The 19,843-nt window shown below is 48.9% G+C and overlaps 1 protein-coding gene across 3 annotated transcripts; it reads right to left on the bottom strand.

Moving 5' to 3' along the window:
- Window positions 1-4,444: 4,444 nt before the first annotated feature.
- Window positions 4,445-19,693, bottom strand: RAB19 (RAB19, member RAS oncogene family). 3 transcript variants are annotated; one of them, XM_059172029.1, is made up of 5 exons: window positions 19,591-19,693; window positions 18,200-18,341; window positions 15,620-15,841; window positions 12,597-12,780; window positions 4,445-5,521 (listed from the first exon to the last, which is right to left on the bottom strand). In XM_059172029.1, the coding sequence occupies exons 3-5, from the start codon at window positions 15,818-15,820 to the stop codon at window positions 5,253-5,255; spliced, it is 654 nt and encodes a 217-aa protein (XP_059028012.1). In that variant the 5' UTR covers window positions 15,821-15,841; window positions 18,200-18,341; window positions 19,591-19,693; the 3' UTR covers window positions 4,445-5,252. The 3 variants fall into 3 exon arrangements, with proteins under 3 accessions (XP_059028012.1, XP_059028013.1, XP_059028011.1); XM_059172030.1 differs by lacking the exon at window positions 19,591-19,693 and having other exon boundaries at window positions 18,189-18,475; XM_059172028.1 differs by lacking the exon at window positions 19,591-19,693 and having other exon boundaries at window positions 18,200-18,474.
- Between the last annotated feature and the right edge of the window lie 150 nt (window positions 19,694-19,843).

Here is a 19,843-nt window from a genome sequence, read left to right as displayed (position 1 = left end):
TTCCTCCCTTGCCATGACCCCCAGCAAGCACTGGCCTTTGGCGTTCGCACCTGAGAGGGGCTTGCTGTCTCTGGCCAACTGGCTGCTTCACACAGAATCATGGTATGTGGCCTTTCGTGACTGGCATCTTTGACTTCCCATAATGTTTTTGAGGTTTATTAACAGCGTGTATCCGTAATTCTACTCCTCTTTAGGGCAGAGGAGTTCCACTGTGTGGCTGGACCATTTTGTCTATGAGTTGTCAATGCCTAGATACTTGGGTTCCCATTCCTGGCTCTGAATGCTGCCGGGAACACTAAGCATATACAAGTTGTGTGGACACATTCTCATTTCTTTGTTATATATACCTCAAAGCAAAATTGCTGTTTTGTTTTTTGGTTTTTGGTTTTTTTTTTTTTAAAGATTTTATTTTTTAATTATTTGACAGAGAGAAATCACAAGTAGGCAGATAGGCAGGCAGAGAGACAGAGGAGGAAGCAGGCTCCCTGCTGAGCAGAGAGCCCGATGCGGGACTCGATCCCAGGACCCTGAGATCATGACCTGAGCCGAAGGCAGCGGCTCAACCACTGAGCCACCCAGGCGCCCCAAAATTGCTGTTTTTTTGTTTTTAAAGATTTTATTTATTTATTTGACAGCGATGACCAGGAGGCAGAGAAGCAGGCAGAGAGAGAGGAGGAAGCAGGCTCCCTGCCCAGCAGAGAGACCCTGGGATCATGACCTGAGCCAAAGGCAGAGGCATTAACCCACTGAGCCACCCAGGCATCCCAAAAATTGCTGGGTGTTGATAATTTTATGTTTGAACATCTTGAGGAACAACAACCTTTTCCGAAGTGGCACATGCTGGGTTCCTCAGCTGATAACGTGTCTGCCTTCTCAGGTCATGATCCCAGGGTCCAGAGATCAAGCCTTGTATAGGGCTCGCTGCTCAGTGGGAGTCTGCTGCTCTCTCTGCCTTGGCCTGTCTCTTCCCTTCCTCTCGCCTGCTGGTACTCTGCCTCCCTCCCTCCCAAGTAATGAAATAGAAAATGGGTTGTGTTTTACTGATCTTACAAATTTTATTTTTGTAATTGGAATTTTGCTTCTAAATTAGATGAGAAGGTTTCAGATAGCTGTTTGCAAGCGTTTCTGAGAATTGACAGAGTGTGTGGATAATTTTATTCCCAGTAAATGAAAACGCTAGTTGGATATAATCATCACTTTTTTGTTGTTGTTTTAGGGTCTGTTAAATTCTAGGGATGTCCTGCTACACCATATAAGAGTACGTAATTTCAGGGGCACCTGGCTGGCTCAGTTGGTGGAGTGTGACTCTTGGTCTCGGGGGTCACGTGTTTGAGCCCTGAATTGGGCTCCTCACTATCAATACCTTTTAAAAAAAAAAAAAAAAGATAAGTAGAATTAAGTAATAATTCTAAGTAAATGCAACTTAGTGCAGCAGGATTATCACCCACTACTTGTGCTCCTTATTAACTTATACTTGACCTCCAATTCCTGGTGCCTCCAGTCTTTGGCAATTGTTTTTGGATATAGATGAAGCAATGTGTTTAAGAATGAACACAGAAGAAGCTATGTTGTCAAAACCACCTTGACATCTATCAGGATTCTGATGTTCCCGTAGGCCAACTAAGTGAATTTTGGGAACATCTGCATGTTTGCTCAATAATTGATCACAGGCTCTTGAGCAGACACTGTTTTTTTTTTTTTTTTTTTTTTTTTTTTACGATTTTATTTATTTATCTAACAGATCACAAGTAGGCAGAGAGGCAGGCAGAGAGAGAAGGGGAAGCAGGCTTCCTGCTGAGCAGAGAGAGCCCGATGTAGGGCTCGATCCCAGGACCCTGCGATCATGACCTGAGCTAAAGGCAGAGGCTTAACCACACTGAGCCACTCAGGTGTCCCAACACTGGTATTTTGGAAAATGGAAAGGTGAAGCAGGCACTACTACTACCTTCGATGTGAATCCCCAGAACCTCTTCATTCCCTGGAGGTTTGTAAGCGACCTCCAGGGACCACTGATAAGGTGCTTGCCTCCATCCTCCCCATCTAACCCTTGTGCTAGGGTAGAACTCTGCCTACTTGGCCTTGGGTCCCCCAGATAGCCTTGCATAGGAGCTAAGTGGACTTTCCACATCATCCCTTTTCAAGAGGAAGTGGACTCTGGCTGGGCCAGGGATCATTCAGGCACGGCTCCTCCGTAATCGCCCTGTGGCCCCATCAGCCACTTGGCCCCTGGCCTCTCCCACACGGCCGCCTCCCTCCAGCTGCTTCTAGAGAGAGCTGCATGACTTCGGAGGATTTTGAAAAGTATGTTTAAGAGTGTAGTGTAGTTTAGCATTATTTCTCTGTGTTTGTGTATTAACGATGAGGGGTTAATAGGACGGAACCCAAGTCTGATACTGGTCATTATCTGCTGGGGAGGTAGAGCCTTGCTACCAAGAGTGGGCCCTGGAACCAGATGGTTTAGAATCCTGGTTCTGCCACTTAGAGCTGTGTGACCTTAATCCCTCAGTATTTTATATCATCATTTAAAAATAGGAATTATGAATAGTACCCACTTCAACAGATGGTAGCCAGGATTTACTGAGTTAGTATGAAGTGTTTGGTATGGCACTGGGCACATAGTAATTGCTCTATGTGTTTGCCATTACTAATACCGTTGCAGTCCTATTCCCATGACTACGAATGGACCTTTCCAGTAACAGAAGGGAGAGAGGTTCAGAACTTTTCTCTGAATAATGAAATATTAACTGAAAGATTGCCTCACACATGGAAATGTACTTGACATTGGCAGACAAAATATTGAGGCCTTTGCCATCTTACTATCCTTCCAAAGTGTCCCTTCTAGAATTTAATTTCACATAACTCATCACCAACTACACAATTTTGGGGATGTGAAAAAAAATAACCAGAATTCAGCAACACACAGCCTTCCTGGGTGCCACGCCCTCTAAAGGGGAACCTGCCGAGCTGGCTTCACTGGGTTACGACGCTGCCCGGAACCCCAGGAGTTGTGCCCCTGCACTCAGTGACCCCATCATTCCACGCTGGATAACCTTTAAGTCCCTTTCCATGAGGGTTTCTGTGGAAGTCCTGTAATTTCGGCAGAAGCCCGGGTTGGTGAGTTACAGTATGATGGTGTTCAGGGGGCCGTGTTCTCACACGTGTACCCTGCTGGAAGGAATTGTTTAATTCCAGCTGATCCCCAGAGGGCATAACCCGCGAAGCCGGGGATGAGGTCTTGAGAGCATTGGGATTGACGTGCACAGAAACAGAAACCGTTAACTCTCCTATCATTCTCAGCCCCTTCTTCACTCCGTCTCTTCCTCGACCGACTCCGTTTTCCTTACTTCCGTAACAACTATCTGCTGCTTGCCTCCTCGGAATATCCTGCAGAGGCTCCGTACGGATACATTCCTGATCTGCCCGTGAGAGGCTGCTGTGCCTCCCCCTTCCTCTAGAACAATAACAGGAAGATGAAAGCGGTCGATCTCCGATGCATGTGTTCTCTCTGGCCTGGAGCTCGATTTCCCTCATGCTCCCTAAAGGTGAGTTCCAACAAATACGGAGTGAAATAGAGTGAAACGAATTAAAACGTGATTAATTGGGGCACCTGGGTGGCTCTGTTGGTTGGGCGACTGCCTTCAGCTCAGGTCGTGATCCCGGAGTCCTGGGATCGAGTCCCACATTGGGCTCCCAGCTCCACAGGGAGTCTGCTTCTCTCTCTGACCACCACCTCGCTCATGTTTCCTCTCTCAAAACAATTAAGTAAAATCTTAAGGAAAACAAAATAAAGTGTGATTAATTCTCTATGATCTTCCTCCTAACTGTGCTGCCTTCCCCATCTCTACACAGGAACAATTTGAACATTTCAGTGTGGGGAAGACTTGGCCGGCAAGCTTGGGTGAATGTGGATTTCTGAAAAGATCTTGATTCTGTCCAATCACGGAGCTCAAGAATTGGCACCGAGCATGGCCTGGCCAGTCTCACACGTCCGGTTGGTGAGCTCCACTTCGAGGAGCATTGCTTCATTGTATTGCCTAATAACATATATGGTGTGAACCACATGCGTGATTTAAGTTTTTCTAGTAGCCACATTTTAAAAAGTGGGAAAAAAAAGGTGAAACGTTACTATGTTCATGTAACCTAGGATATGTAAAATACCATTTCAACATACAATCCATATAAAATGATTATAAGATACTTTACTCTTCTTGTGTATGTGCACTAAGTGTTCAAATTCTGGTGTGTATTTTACAATTAGAGCTCAGCTCAAATTCGAACGAACCACATTTCAAGTACTCAGGAGCTGCCTGTTTGTGCTGGTCCCAGGGTCTGGGTGGTGCTCTGGGGTGCGTCCCCACCCCACGGATATTGGTTGCGGCTGCTCTAGCCCTGTGGTTCTTAACTACGATTATAAGATGGGCCCCAGCAGCAACCACCAGGGAACTTTGAAAAACAATGTTGTTTATTCACAGGTTCTATACATAGCCCGCAAGGAGGGGGGCACTCAGCAAGGCCAGTATTGGCTTGACATTCATCTAGGACTCAACTGGATTTCAATTCAGAAGTGAGTTTTCGTCTAACAGGTACTGTAGAAGGAAATTGTCCGCATCTCCCACATTCTAGGAGGGTGGGCACATCAGCCCCACTAGGGTAGAGTGAGATCAGTTTGGTCTCCATCTCATGGCTCCTGACCCTTCGGCTAGACAATATTGATGGTCTTGATGTCAAGGCTTTGCTCCTCAAACTAAAGCCCTGAGGTGTGAACTTCAGGAAGCAAAAGTTGAACAGCATTCTGATTTTCCACGTCAGGCTCCCTCTACACACACCCTCCTCTGCACCCCAGCTATTTAAAACCGCTCTGGAATGTTCTAAACATCTCTCCCCTCTCTTGATATCCCTCCTTTATTCTTCACTACCTTCAAGCAAGAAGCAGAATTCAGTAGGAAATGGTTGGAAGGGTTGGGGAGACAAAATGGAAGTATAAGGAAGAGCAGACCTTGTCTTCCTACCCACCCCTGCCTTCAAGTCCAAAGCAGAGCCAAGAGAAAACAGTGGTGTGGCTTTGCGCAGAGGCAGCAGGTCTGGCCTGGGGTGTGAACCCAGGCACAGTGGTCCCCATCTGGGTGGGAAGGGTTAAGGACCAGCGGCAAGTCTGCTTTGGTTTGAGATGCTGCGTGGCCGACGACAGGGTATCCGGCTACTTTCCATGTCCAACGTGGCATCTCCTGGCTGCGGCTGGCCTCGTGCACATTTCAGCACGAGCAGTGGGTCTTTTCCCTCGGATCCTGGGCCACAAGGATTGGCCTAGAATCCAGGGCCAGGCTGTTCACAGGGCTCTCCCCAAATAAGTGCAGGCTGTTGCGGGCGATCAGCTCCCTGGCCATCAGCATGAAGACCTCGTCTATGTTCTTAGACTCCTTGGCAGATGTTTCTAAAACAGCAAGAAGGCCGTACTTCTCAGCCAGGGTGCAGGCATCCTCAAACAGGACATGCCGTTTCTCCCACAGGTCACACTTATTCCCTGGGAGCAAGAGAGAAGCAGATGTTCCATGGGTGAACTGAATCTGAGTTGTTGTTGTTGTTTTTTTTAATGAACCTTTAATAGAAACAGTTTAGTCCAGTGATAGGCATGCATGATTCATCCTTGAACAGCCATTGTGGGCAGATTTACTGAAGATGAAACCCCTGATGATGAAAACAGAGCCATTGTCTTAATTCACTGTCAAATGAGATCTTGAGGAGCTTGGAGAAATGGGCTGGAGGGGGGTGTTTTATCGGGAGGGACCCGTGGAGCCCCTCCGTTCTAGGGAGCGACAGTCATTCCTTCCTTCTAAGTCTAACAAGGTAAAAACAGTGCCAGAGCGGGTGTCTTGGGCTTTTTGCTGCTTCCTTCAAATCTTGTTTCTCTTTCTGCTCCCTTTCCCAAACCACAAAGGGTTGCATACTGTGGGATGGGCCCTGGGCTAGCAGAGGGGATTGTGATTAGGATTTGCGGGATTGAAGGTGTGGGATGAACACAGGATTTAGCTGTGACTTAAATACAGTCGGATGCAGACTGCCAGTGTGCAGTTCGTGAATGCTGACAAACGGACATGCCCTGTAACCATCATTCCTCTCAGGATATAGAACATTCCCTATCACCCCGGAACGTTCAGTGACTGGTTTTGTGAACACGGTTACAGAAGGAAGAGTGACCCATCTCTTGACTTCCCACTTACCCCCACAGACCTCCAGTCATTGGACTTGGATTTCTCTGAGGCAGTAAGCCAGAGGTAAAATTGTTTTCCACAGGATTTTTTCTACAAGACCTCAGGATTTATTACAAATAAATGGTAACCGAGATGGGCCAGACTGGTGTTTCTCAACTGGTGTTTTTTCCTTTTTCCCATAATTAACTGTCCCCACCAAGAAAACCTTGAAAATTTTTCATTTTGAAACAATTACAGGGGGCGCCTGGGTGGCTCAGCCATTAAGTGTCTGCCTTGAGCTCAGGGTCCTGGAATCAAGCCCTGCATCAGGTTCCCTGCTCAGTGGGGAGCCTGCTTCTCCCTCTCCAGTTCCCCTTGCTTGTGTTCCCTTTCTCACTATCTCTCTCTGTAATAAATAAAAATCTTAAAAAAAAAAAAAAAAAAGGAACAGTTAAAGACTCACAGGTTGTTGAAGGAGGACCTTCAGGTCAGGGAGGTGTCTAGCATACCGTGAACAGTATGCAGAGGTGTGCACTGGATCACTGGGGAAAGATTGATGGACTGACAGATACTGAAATTAAAAATGTCTGTTTAGGGGATGCCTGGGTGGCTCAGTTGGTTAAGCAGCCAACTCTTTTTTTTTTTTTTTTTTAAGATTTTATGTATTTATTTGACAGGAATCACAAGTAGGCAGAGAGAGCGGGGGGTGGGGGTGGGGCGGGAAACAGGCTCCCTGTGGAGCAGAGAGTCTGATGGGGGGCTCAATCCCAGGACCCTGGGACCATGACCTGAGCTGAAGGCAGAGGCTTTAACTCACTGAGCCACCCAGGCGCCCCTAAATAAAATAATTCAAAAGAGTACCTGACTCCATCCCTTTGTCAGGCAGGGTCGGCTCAGGGCTGAGGGAACTGCTCTACAAGTGTTCAGTCTGAGACACCACCTACCTATGGAGCTGGACTGAACACTTGAGTCACAGAGATAACCAGGTTCTAATCCCTGGAGACTAAATACTACTTTATTTGGAAGAAAGGTCTTTGCAGATGTTAGGAATCTGGAGATGGGGGGCACCTGCGTGCCTCAGTGGGTTAAAGCCACTGCCTTCAGCTCAGGTCATGATCTCGGGATGCAGGGATCGAGCCCCACATCAGGCTCTCTGCTCAGTGGGGAGCCTGCTTACTTCTCTCTCTCTGCCTGCCTCTCTGCCTACTTGTGATCTCTGTCTGTCAAATAAATAAATAAAATCTTAAAAAATCTGAAGATGGGGAGAGGGTCCTGGGTTAGCTGCCTGGGCTCCAATACAGCCCCATGTAACCTGCTGCGTGGGCTGGGGGAGGACTTCACAGGCGCAGGAGGGGAGGTGGAGAGGGACATACACACTGGGTGTTGTGGCCACAGCAGAGATCCGTGGCAGCCGCCAGAAGCTGAAAGAGGCAAAGAACAAATTCTCCCCCGGAGTCCCCAGAGCCCCTGGAGCGGTGTGGTGTGGCCCTGTGGATGCCTTGGTTTTGGCCCACTGATAGCGGGTTTAGATTTCTGGCCTCCGGAATTGAGCAAGAACACCTTCCCACAAGTTTGAGCTGCTCGGTTTATGGTTCTGTGCCCCAGCAGCCACTGGAGACTGACTCAGGCAGGCACAGATCTTCAACACAGCTAGCTGCACGCGCATCTCCAGCCCAGGAGGCTGAAGCTCAGCGCACAGCGCTGCCTCTGGAAGGCAGGTGGGGGAAGGGATGCCAGAGGAGCGGGCGTCCCCGAGCTGGAAGTGTGGTCTGCTCCTTGCATCCCTCCCTCGGAGCTGTGGGTGCTGGGCTCAGGTGCATTGGTTCTGCTTTTTAGGACCTGCTCCCCGCCAGCCTGCCCCATGGCCATGGCAGGTCAGCAGCCCCCTCTGTCCAGTGCCCGGCCTCTCCGCTGCTGGGGGCGGCACACGTGGAGATGCGCCGCGACACCTGGACACGGAAAGAAACCGTGTGTTCGCCACTTGCGGTCTGAGCCCTTGCTTGCTAAGGGCTGTGTGTGGGGCACCCACAGAGATGTTCCTGCCCAGAAGGAAGGCGTTCTCATCTTGTCAGGGAGACCGGATAGACACACAGACAGTTGAGTCAATAAACTACAAGAACTTTCTGATCCGACACAAGCCACGAAGATATACAGGCAGAGGACCCGGTGAACGGTAACAGTTGTTCATAGCACAGGTGTATAATCCCTTGTCCACATTTCCCAGATCCAAAAACCTGGGAAACCCCTAGGTGTATTTGGTCATTCCTCTGATGGTAAAATCTGCCCCAAACTGGCACTTTTAAGTTTTTATTCAACCTGCTTTGTATGACTAGGTTGCACATTGCCCTGCACTGAATAAATAAGGATGCATTAGACTTCGGGGTGTTGGCTCAGACCTACTCAGGGTGTCACATAACACAGAACACAGTCTTCTGAGATCTGACAGATCTGAGGGCTGAAATCTTAGGCATGAAGAGTTCTTTTCTGAGAGACTGGGGACCTGGAAATAGAACAGCAGTGGAAGTGGGACGTTTGCCTGAAATCCTAAGGGGACAAAGCAGGTGCTGAGGGAAGTCAGAGAGCATCCTGTGTAACCTGTAAAGGAAGTTGGCTTCTGAGTTTTCCCTCTGATGGGGAGTACCAAGAGCCAGGAGGTCACAAACAGCAGACGATGAGGAGAAGGTAAGAGCCAGCCTTCTCCAGGGGGAAAGCGGGGGGTCCCAAGGATTTTAAACACAGGGACACGACCGAGGGGCTGGTCTTCCAGTAAATGGCTGGAGAGGAGGAGTACAAATCGGTGCACAACCATCTCTGACCTTTGTAGGAACGTCTCCGAGAGGCTGCGGTAAACTTGTGAAAGAGAGAGACACCTGTGCGAAGAGAAATGTGGAAACCGGAAGGAAGACAGTGGGGGCGAGGACACTTCTGTGAGGGAACAGCAAGTTGACTTGTCTAGATTAAGGCATGGAGGCCACAGAGACAAAAACAGGAAGAGCCGTTGTGTCAGCCCTGGGGACTGGACACGGCATAAGCTGACACATCGTGGCCATCTTTGGGGTCATTCCTAGAACCGGATGATTGCGAGGAATAACAGACTGGGGAATAAGTGCCACGACAGCTGTGAGATTCCTGGAAATCCTGCAACATCTTACCATTTTTAAAAAGATTTTGAGACAGCAAGAGAAAGAGTGAGCAAGCACGAGAGGGAGGTGGGGGCAGAGGGAGAGGGAGAAGCAGACTCCGCTGAGCAGGGAGCTGGATGTGGGGCTCGATCCCAGGACCCTGCGATCATGACATAAGCTGAAGGCAGAGGCTTAACCCACTGAGCCACCCCCATCCTAGCATCTGTTACCCCCTCCTCTGCCCCATCTGTGTCTGCAGCAGAGAAATTAGTTGAGGGTGCTCTGGGGAGAGACTGCAAGGGAGGCCCAGCATGGTGGAGAAAGGGAGCTGTCTTCCAAAGACAGCTCGGAAGGGAAGGGGCCCTGGGGCATGCAGCTTTGCCTTGCCCAACTTCCAGGCCCCGAGGAAGAACTGCTTCATTGTGGGAAGTACAGGCATTTAGTGGAAAAGAGATTCAGTCCATCTTCCTGGGGTAACTTCAAGTGTGATTAGAATGGCTTCATTCGGGGCGCTTGAGTGGTGCAGTAGGTTAAAGCCTCTGCCTTCAGCTCAGGTCATGATCCCAAGGTCTTGGGATCGAGCCCTGCATTGGGCTCTCTGTTTGGCAGGGAGCCTGCTTCCTCATCTCTCTCCTGCCTGCCTCTCTGCCTACTTGTGATCTCAAATAAATAAAATCTTTAAAAAAAAAAAAAAAAAAAGGAACATCTTCATTCCCTTCAGTGAGATGCACATTTTCCACCCTTGAGTGTCCCTTCTCAGGGAGCTACTACCTCTGGTGGGGTTTCTTTCAGCCCCTGAGGTCATGGGTGGCCTTCCCCATCGGCTCTGCTCTCCAGCCACGGGGCCTCTTACTTAGCCCCTCTGTCTGGCACAGCAGACCCGCCTCTTCGATCTGGAAATAACAGCTTCCCCTTACTGAGGTGTTAGCATTGTGCAAGTGCTTCCCATATATCCATTCAACCCAACAGTGCACCTGAAGCAGGCATCAGTTTCATAGATGAGGAAATAGAAATTAGAGTAATGAGCCCAAGTTCAGAGGGGAAGGGCAAAGGTGGGGATTGAACCCCAATCGGTCTGACCGAAATCCAGGTAAATGCAGCGACTCAGAGGGCTCAGAATTGTAGCCGGAGTCGGGTAAGCAGTTCGAGTCCCCTGTCACCAGCAGCTCCCTAGCACCAGCCTTGGTCCTCAGGAGGGGCCCCACCCATCAGGGAGCTGCAGTCAAACTCTGGACTCTGCTTATAGAAGCATTTATATCAAAAGTCAAATTACAAAAGTTTCTGGTCCTAAAGGGGGCCTTCGGGTGAGAAGCTACAGGAGAGAGAGGGATCTCAGTCCTCCCAAAGAGACAAGGTGTCTTCTGCGGGGAGGCCTCACTGGTCTCTCCTGCCTGGTTTCTGCCATGTGGGAACCCCACTCTGAGAACAGGAGTGTACAGGAAGGGAGGGGCATCCACTTTGGCAGCAGACTGTGGAATCGGGGGCTTTTGATCTGAGGTAGCGGGAAGGAGGGAGCGTGCTCTAGGCTCTGGAATGACTTTCTCAAGTTAGGAGGAGTGGTGTGAGCTTCAAAGCAGCATTCCCTTCAAGTCTGCATATGACAGGCCAAACTACGAATCAAAACACCCTTTCTGCAATCATGGCAGTAATAAGGAATGGGCCCGATGTGCTCAGAACACGTGCCAGTGACCTCCTACCCGTGCCCAGACTTTGCATCCTGTGACCGCCCTCACCGCCGGCACCCGGCTCTTAGTCTCAGGTAGGCACCTCGCCCAGACTCGCCCGTCCTCGGGGTGGCCAGCAGCCTGGGTCATCCTTTGCCATGAGAAGAAGGAACGAACAGGACAGTGGGATTTGCTCGTGAGTGAGTAGATAGAGAATGAGGGGGCTTGTGGCAGGAGCAGGTGGGGGGTGATGCTTTGAGAGACGCCACGAGTAAGGCGTGAAAAGCAGCTCTGAGGGAGAGGAAGCAGGTACACAGTACAGAACAAGGAGGCTGGTTCCCAGAGCCCAGCCCTGAGAGGGGGATGCACAGATCCTGCCTGTCGGGGCGGGGGAGGGGGTGGGCGAAGGCGGCTGGCTCGACTGTGTCTCCTGTTCTGACCGGGGCTCAATGCTGGCTTTTCCTAGGGCCTAGGAAGTTGGCACCCTCACCATAAGCCCTGAATTATTTGGAACATAGAAGAGACAGTTCCTCAAACAAACTTCCTAGAACACATCCTACGGTTTATATTAAACACTTACTTGGTGCCAGGCATTGCTAAGCAATGCATATACAGTATCTCATTAAATTTTTTACCACAACCCATTGAGTATTAGTCACATTTTACAGACCAGGAACTGAGGCTCAGAGACTGGCCACAGAGCTAGGACCTGCTTGTCAGAGAATGAATCAGCCATTAAACCATGGTGTGTTTACTTAGCTCCTTCTCAATCTCACAGCTAGACCTGGTGCTGTGCAAACTTCCATTTGCCTACAAATCTCCTTAGGATCCTCTTAAGATGAAGATTCTGCTTCAGGAGGTCTGGGATATGGCCTGAGATCACCGCATTTTTTTTTTTTTACAAACTGCCGCTGATCACTGCTGGCCCTCAGACCACACTTTGAGTAGGTAGCAGGGGCCCAAACCATCTTGCTAAAATGAAGCAGCCACTGGTTAGCAGTTGTGTTCATAGGAGGGAGGAAAAGGCAGCTCCGATCGCAGAACTGGAACTACAGAGAAGGGATGGAAATGTTACCGCCTTCCAGATGTATAGTAGGGCCGCTCTCGTGAAGCCGACCGTTTCCTTTGCACGGTTCAAGTTGCTGTCCATTTTGAGGGGGGTTGGTCATCAAAAGTTGCTTAGGATCCTAGCAGGTGTGAGGAGTCATTCATGGGTATGGTCCCATGCCTCCGGACAGCCCCCTTGGGGATTTGGAGTCATCTGTTACCGTGGACCTCAGCCTACAGGGTATTTCCTCTGTGGTCCACAGGCATTTGCATCAAATCAGTTGGGGTGTGATGCCTTCATCGAGAAGCCTGGGCCCCATCCTGGGCCTCTGGGACCAGACATTCTAGGGCAGGGCCTTAGGTGGGAATCTGTATTATTAACAAGTTGACACCCCACCCTCCACATTCTCAAGTGAATCTGATGGGAGTTTGGGGGCCAACCACTTTCTGAGGCCCGTCCACCACTAGCACTTTTGTATGATTCCACGTTCCCTTGCCATCAGAAACACCCAGAGAGCTGAGCATCTGCAGAGGGGGCCAGGGAAGGATATCGAAATGCTTGGAAAATGCCATACCAATCAGCATAATGACCAAGTTCGCCGCTCCGTATTTTTCTATCTCGTGGATCCAGTGAGGCACAGACTCGAAGGTGGACCGTCGGGTGAGGTCGTAGGCGATGATGGCGGCGTGGGCACTGCGGTAATAGCTCTGAGTGATGGTCCGGAAACGCTCCTGGCCCGCCGTGTCCCACACCTGCATCTGGAAGGGGCAGGAGAGGGGGGTCCACATCAGGAGTTCCTGTGTCTGACGGCACCTTGCTCACCTGAGTTGTCTACAAAAGGCAGCTTCCTGAGTCTCACTTGGAGACAGACACTCAGTAGGTCAGGAGTGGGGCGCAGGGATCCGTGTTAACCTTTGCTTCTCAGGGTGATCTGGGATGGGCTTTCAGGTTTGGGACCCACCACCCAAGGGACACTTCAGTCGGAGAGGTGGAGTCAATGTCTCGGGTCTGGTGTTGACCTTTTGCTTACCTTTTTTTATTTTTTAAGATTTTACTTATTTATTTGACAGAGATCACAAGTAGGCAGAGAGGCAGGCAGAGAGAGAGAGGGGAAAGCAGGCTCCCTGCCGAGCAGAGATCCCGATGTGGGGCTCCATCCCAGGACCCTGAGATCAGGACCTGAGCCGAAGGCAGAGGCTTAACCCACTGAGTCACCCAGGCGCCCCAAGATTTTGTTTACCTTTTGAACCTGCTCGTTGATCCCACCCAAGATGAGAGCACTGGCTGACCCGTCTGATTTTAAAGGATCGCTCAGTTGTGTCTGCTTAGGAGTGTCCTCAGAATACCTTCTCAAAGACCATCCCACACAGGGACACCCACCGGCACAGCACAGCCTCCCACCATGTCCAAAGGTACCTTTTATTCACTCTCTCACACTATTGTACTCATTAATTAATGAATTATTTCATTAAGTCAGCTTGGCACCCAATATGGGGCATGTACTCGTGACCCTGAGATCAAGACTCGCACGCTCTACTGATTGAGCCGATCAGGCACCTCCGTAAAATGAATTTTTTAAAGATGCAAACATACCCCAAACTAGAGAGAATAAAACAAACAACCATCACATAGACATTATCCAGACAAGATTTCACATTCTTGCTTTATCCAGCCCTTTCCGTTGATTTCTTTGAGGTGTTATTTTAAAGCGAATCCCAGGCTTCATGTCATTTCATTTGTCTCAAAAGTGGGCATTTTCTTTTTTTTTTCTTTTTTTTTTTTTTTTAAATATTTTGTTTATTTATTTGACAGACAGATCACAAGCAGGCAGAGAGGCAGGCAGAGAGAGAGGAGGAAGCAGGCTCCCCACTGAGCAGAGAGCCTGATGTGGGACTCGATCCCAGGACCTTGGGATCAGACCTGAGCTGAAGGCAGAGGCTTTAACCCACTGAGCCACCCAGGTGCCCCATCAAAAGTGGGCATTTTCTTATATAAGCACGATGCCATAATCATAGCTAATCAGCTTTCCAAGAATTCCTTGGTATTACTTAATATTCCTTGGTATCATCTAATAAAATTTTCTTGTCTCCAAAATGTTTTATTACTGTTATTTTTATTTAATTAAGATTCCAAGCATGACCGTGCTTTACACTTTCACAAACACTTTCTGATCTTTTCTAATCAAATGGGTAAAAGATAGTCTCTGTTATTCAGATTCTTTCTTTCTTTTTTTTTTTTTGTAAAGATGTTATTTATTTGACAGAGATCACAAGTAGGCAGAGAAGCAGGCAGAGAGAGAGGAGGAAGCAGGCTCCCTGCTGAGCAGAAAGCCTGATGCGGGGCTTGATCCAGGACTCTGGGATCATGACCTGAGTCAAACGCAGAGGCTTTAACCCACTGAGCCACCCAGGCACCCCAAATTTGCACTTTTCAAATTATGAATGAGGCTGGGCACCTTTCTATCTAGACATACATTTCTGAGCTGGTTCTACCAAATTTATGAAATAACAATTGTGTCCAATGAATGGATTGCCTACTTTTTGTATTCGGTTGTTAGTCTTTTCCCTAGATACTTACTGGGGCTCCTTTCACATTAAAGAAATTAGCCTTTTGTCAGTTCCATATTTGCAAATACTTCTTTCCAGTTCGTCATTCATCCTTTGACTTTGTTTATGGTATTTTTGTGGATGTAGAATTTGATCTTTATATCATTATATAGAGATGTATAAATTTGGCCTTTAAGTAGTTATGATGGAGCAATCTTTTCCTTTTTGGCTTCTGGGTTCTGTTCTTAAAAGCCTCATTTCCCAGGGCACCTGCATGGCTCAGTCAGTTAAGCTTCTGATTTTGGCTTGGGTCCTGATCTCAGGGTCTTGGGATTAGCCCTGCGATGGGCTCTGTGCTTAGCAGGGAGTCTGCTTGTCCCGTTCCCACTGCCCCTGCTTGTGTTCCCTTTCTCTTTCAAATAAATACTTAAAAGCATTTAAAAATAAAAATATATATATAAAAAAAATTAAGGCTGCTAAGCTCCTAGGTGGCTCAGTCAGTTAAGCGTCTGCCTTTGGCTCAGGTCATGATGTCAGGATTCTGGGATCGAGTCTGTTTTGGGTTCTTTGCTTCACGGGAAGTCTGCTTTTCCCACTGCCCCTCTTCCCACTCGTTCTCTCAATCTGTCTCTCTCCCTCATATAAATAAATAAAATCTTAAGAAAAAAAGGCTGATTCCCCCACTCTACAATGATAAATATTTCAATGATCTTTTTTCTGGTGTTCTTATGATTTCATGTTTTATATTTAAATCTTTTATTCCTTAGGCACATGTTTTGATGTTAAGAACTCTGGCTAAGGGGTGCCTTGGTGGCTCAGTTGTTTGGGCATTTCCTTTCGGCTCAGGTCAAGATCCCGTGTCCTGGGACTGAGCCCCACATCGACTCCTTGCTCAGCAAGGAGACTGCTTCTCCCTTGTCCCTACCCCTACTCGTGCTCGCTTGCTCTCTCTCTCTCAAGCAAATAAAATCCTAAAAAAAAAAAAAAAGAAAAAGAAAAAAAAAGAGAACTCTAGCTAAGAGAGGAGGAGCCAACCCCAAGCCTTTCTCACCTTCACTTTCTTGCCATCGATCTCAAGGGAGCGCACAGTGAAGTCCACCCCAATCGTGTTCTGCTGTGTCTCTGTGTAGACCCCAGATTTGAAATGCTGCACCACACACGTCTTCCCCACATTGGAATCCCCAATGAGGATGATCTTGAACAAATAGTCAAAATTCTCATCTGCTCCCCTGGAGGAACTAGAGAACTGCATGGCTCCTGCCCTAGAATGCACCTGGAAGAAAAGAAAGAAGCCAACATCTCTCTAGTGAGCTAGGCACTGTTCTAGACACTCGGGATGTAAGACAGAACAAGAGAAAGGGAGGTTATTCATTCATTGAACTCACATTTTTAAAAAAAACATTTATTTATTTATTTGACAGAGAGAGGGAAGCAGGCTTCCGGCTGAGCAGAGAGCCCGATGTGGGGCTCGATCCCAGGACCCTGAGATCATGACCTGAGCCGAAGGCAGAGGCCCAACCCACCGAACCATCCAGGTGTCCCAGCACTCACAGTCTTGTGGGAGAAGGATATTAATTCCTGGTCAGGTACAGAGGAACTGTCCTCACACGCCCACACCTGGCTTACGTGGGTTGGCATTACTTTAAAATGAAGAGGTTTGGGGTGCTTATGTGGCTCAATCGATTTAAGTGACTGCCTTTAGCTCAGGTCAAGATTGCAGAGTCCTGTGACCGGGCTCCCTGCTCAGCAGGGAATCTGCTTCTTGCTCTGCCCCTCACCTCTCTCTCTCAAAGAAATGAAATCCTTTAAAAATAAAAAATCTGAAGAGGTTTAACTGCCATTCTCTTTTGGGCCTAGCACACAAGCGACACTATCAGACGACAGCACTGACTGAAATCTTCCTCACTGAGGCAAGGAAGTGCCCCAGGCTCTGTCAAGCGCCCTGAGCGCAGCGGAAGGCAGAGGAGATGCCTACAAGAGGGTTCTAGCTGCCGTTCATCAGCTGGTGGACACGTCTCGCTGTCATCCTACATCCTTCTGGCGGGGAGGAAAACTTGCAGCTAGGGAAGACAGACTGTTCAGGCAATCAGCAGCAAGGACCAGCAAGACGTGACAGAAGTCAGTTTGGGGAATAATGATGTGGCCTTTTTCTTTTGGTTTTCTTGACCAGGAAAGGATCTGGCTGGCTCAGTCGGTAAAGCTCGTGACTCTTGACCTCAGGGTCATGAGTTCAAGCCCCACATTGGATAGAGAAATAACTTAAAAATAAATAAATTTTAGGGACGCCTGGGTGACTCAGTGGGTTAAGCCTCTGCCTTCGGCTCGGTTCATGATCTCAGGGTCCTGGGATCGAGTCCCTCATTGGGCTCTCTGCTCGGCAGGGAACCTGCTTCCTCCTCTCTCTCTGCCTGCCTCTCTGCCTGCTTGTGATCTCTCTGTCTGTCAAATAAATAAATAAAATCTCTAATAAATAAATAAATAAATAAACCTTAAAAAAAAAAAACCCTCAAAATGAAAACTATGTTTTTCAAGTGTTTATGGTATATTTTACTATAGATTGGGAAAAAACTTTAAAGTTCCTGATGACAGTGTTTTCCAAACTAACTGATTATGTCACAACTGTTGGGAGGAGATAATTAGATCTATGGCTAGAGCCCATCTGAGATCTGCCGAATATATTTAAAGACACCCCCACCGCCCCCGCAGGCATACACTCCCCGGGGGATTCCGATGACCATCCCAGTTTGGGGAGCACTGACCAGCACACTGACTCACCCGAAACTTCATTCCCCTCAGCATTTCTGCTTCCATATCTACCTACACTTGGGATGTTCGATGACAGGGAACTCCCTACCTCCTGCAAAAATCCGTGTGGCATGTCCAGCTCTAGCTTACATGGGGGTGAACTCCATCTCCCTGGGGTTTCCATCTGTATCCCCTCCGGCTGTGCCAGGACTTGGCAGATTCCTGTTTCACATGACAGCCCAGCAGAAATCCAAGGCGGCACACACAGTTTCCTCAAGGCAAATATCCCCAGGCCTTTCAACTGCCCTTCATGCTGGCATGTTGGGTCGCCTCAGCCAGTGTTTCATAAAAATACATGAAAGCTTCTCCCATTCACTGATTAAATTTGACGTGCTTCCTGTTGCTCCTGCCTTACGACCCCTTTCTCCATTTCTTCCAGTTTTATTTTTCGGTTTTCTCTGAAGAGGACAAGTCTGCATCATCACACAAATTAAAAAGCACACAGACCCACAATCTGTAGTGAAAACCGTGCACTTTAAACGGACCAGGAAGGCTCCCAGCACCTGTCTTGGGCGCCTCTGAAACCACCTATGGCAAATGACCTGGCAGATAAAGACACAATGAAACTACTTTTTTCCCTTCTGGCTTTTCAAATAAAGAAGGCCATTCCACTTCCGGTGTCATATCACTGTAACTTGAGCGGGGGACCTTACTGCCCCCTTCCCCCAGCAAGTCCTCCAGGGTTGGGAGGGAGGGGGGCTTTGCCAAAAGCCCTCTTCCCCTTAGCCGGTGCCCCCTGCAAGCACAAACGAGCAGTGCGCACCCACCCGATGCCTTCCGTCCCGCATTCTGCAGCCTCCACCTTCCTGGCTCACCTGTCGCTTACCTGGCTGGCTCGCTCACCTCCGCCGGCAGGTAATGTTGACTTGATTCTCGTTTTCTTTCCCCGCCCTGCGCGCCTGCCTTCCTCCTGCCGGGCGGGCGTGGTGGGAGGTCTGGTTCAGTCCCCAGGTGTCGGGTTTGGCGACCTGAGAAAGTGAAAGGAAAGCTCGAGTCCTCCCACCGCCCCCGAGCCCGGCGCCGAGCTGCCCTCGGGTACAAGTGCAAGGTAAGGGGCTGTGGCCAGCGCGCCCCGCGCACGCAGCTTGCCCTCCCAGCCTGCGTCTCCTCGCAAAGCCGGACGAAAAGGACCCTTAACTATTCAGCCGCCCCGTTCCTTCCTTCTACTCACCTCCTCTTTTGCAAACCTTGCCCCCGGTTTTTCCTGGGGTCCCTCGTTTGGCTGGGATGGGGGTGGGGCGGCAAGTTGAGGGGGGCAAGGCCAAGGAGAATACAGCTCTAGGTCTTTTTTATTTTTTATTTTTTATTTTTTTTTTTTTAAAGATTTATTTATTTATTTGATAGACAGAAATCACAAGGAGGCAGAGAGGCAGGCAGAGAGAGGAGGAAGCAGGCTCCCTGCCGAGCAGAGAGCCCGATGCGGGACTCGATCCCAGGACCCTGGGATCACGACCTGAGCCGAAGGCAGAGGCTTTAACCCACTGAGCCACCCAGGCGTCCCTAGGTCTTTTTTAAAAAATATATTTTATTTAGGGCGCCTGGGTGGCTCAGTGGGTTAAGCCTCCGCCTTCAGCTCAGGTTATGATCCCAGGGTCTTGGGATCGAGTCCCACATCCGGCTCTCTGCTCAGCGGGGAGCCTGCTTCTCCCTCTCCCTCTGCCTGCCTCTCTGCCTTCTTGTGATCTCTGTGTCCAATAAATAAATAAATAAATATAAGAAATAAAAATATTTTATTTATTCATTTGACAGAGAGAGAGCAGGAGCAGGGGGAGTGGCAGGCAGAGGGAGAGGCAGAAGCAGGCTCCCCGCTGAGCACGGAGTTGGATCCCAGGACCCCAGGATCATGGCCCCAGCAGGAGGCAGATGCTTAACCCACTGAGCCACCCAGGCGGCACCCGACAGCTCTAGGTCTTGACTCTTTTGTGGACTTGACTCTTTCTGGAGAGCCATGGAGAGAAAGGAGGCGACCCAAAGAGGAGATTTTAAAAAGGGAACAAGGGGCGCCTGGGTCGCTCAGTGGTTTAGGCCTCTGCCTTCGGCTGGGGTCATGATCTCATGGTCCTGGGATCGAGCCCCACGTCGGGCTCTCTGCTCAGCGGGGAGCCTGCTTCCCCCTCTCTCTCTGCCTGCCTCTCTGCGATCTCTCTCTATCAAATAAATAAATAAAAATCTTTATAAAAAAATAAAAAAGGGAACAAAACAAAACTCTGAACTTACATGGGAAGAAAGAGCTGAAAAACATTTGTTTTCCTTTCTCAAAAAATCTATGGCAGATGGAAAGTTAATTTCCAGGTCTGAGAAAACCTGGAGTTTATCAGTCTCCTACTGGCTGTAGAAACCTACAGTTGAGGCGAGTTTTCCTTAAGTTTTTCCTCCACAGAATCTGGAAGAGGGACTGCTTGTCATATCTTACGGACTGCACTTTCTCTATGATGTGGAATGTGAGGTGTAGGCAGTTCAGCTCTCCTGT

Source organism: Mustela lutreola, chromosome 4 (genome assembly GCF_030435805.1).
Source record: "Mustela lutreola isolate mMusLut2 chromosome 4, mMusLut2.pri, whole genome shotgun sequence".
NCBI classification, from domain to species: domain Eukaryota; kingdom Metazoa; phylum Chordata; class Mammalia; order Carnivora; family Mustelidae; genus Mustela; species Mustela lutreola.
This window is presented reverse-complemented; position numbering and strand designations above follow the sequence as displayed.

Coding starts and splice junctions, on each gene's coding strand:
- RAB19 (XM_059172029.1), bottom strand. CDS start 15,820: ATGCAGTTCTCTAGTTCCTCCAGGGGAGCAGATGAGAATTTTGACTAT. Junction 12,781..15,619: donor TCGATGGCAAGAAAGTGAAG/GTGAGAAAGGCT, acceptor TGCCCCTTCCAG/ATGCAGGTGTGGGACACGGC. Junction 5,522..12,596: donor CTTGGTCATTATGCTGATTG/GTATGGCATTTT, acceptor TCTTGCTCCCAG/GGAATAAGTGTGACCTGTGG.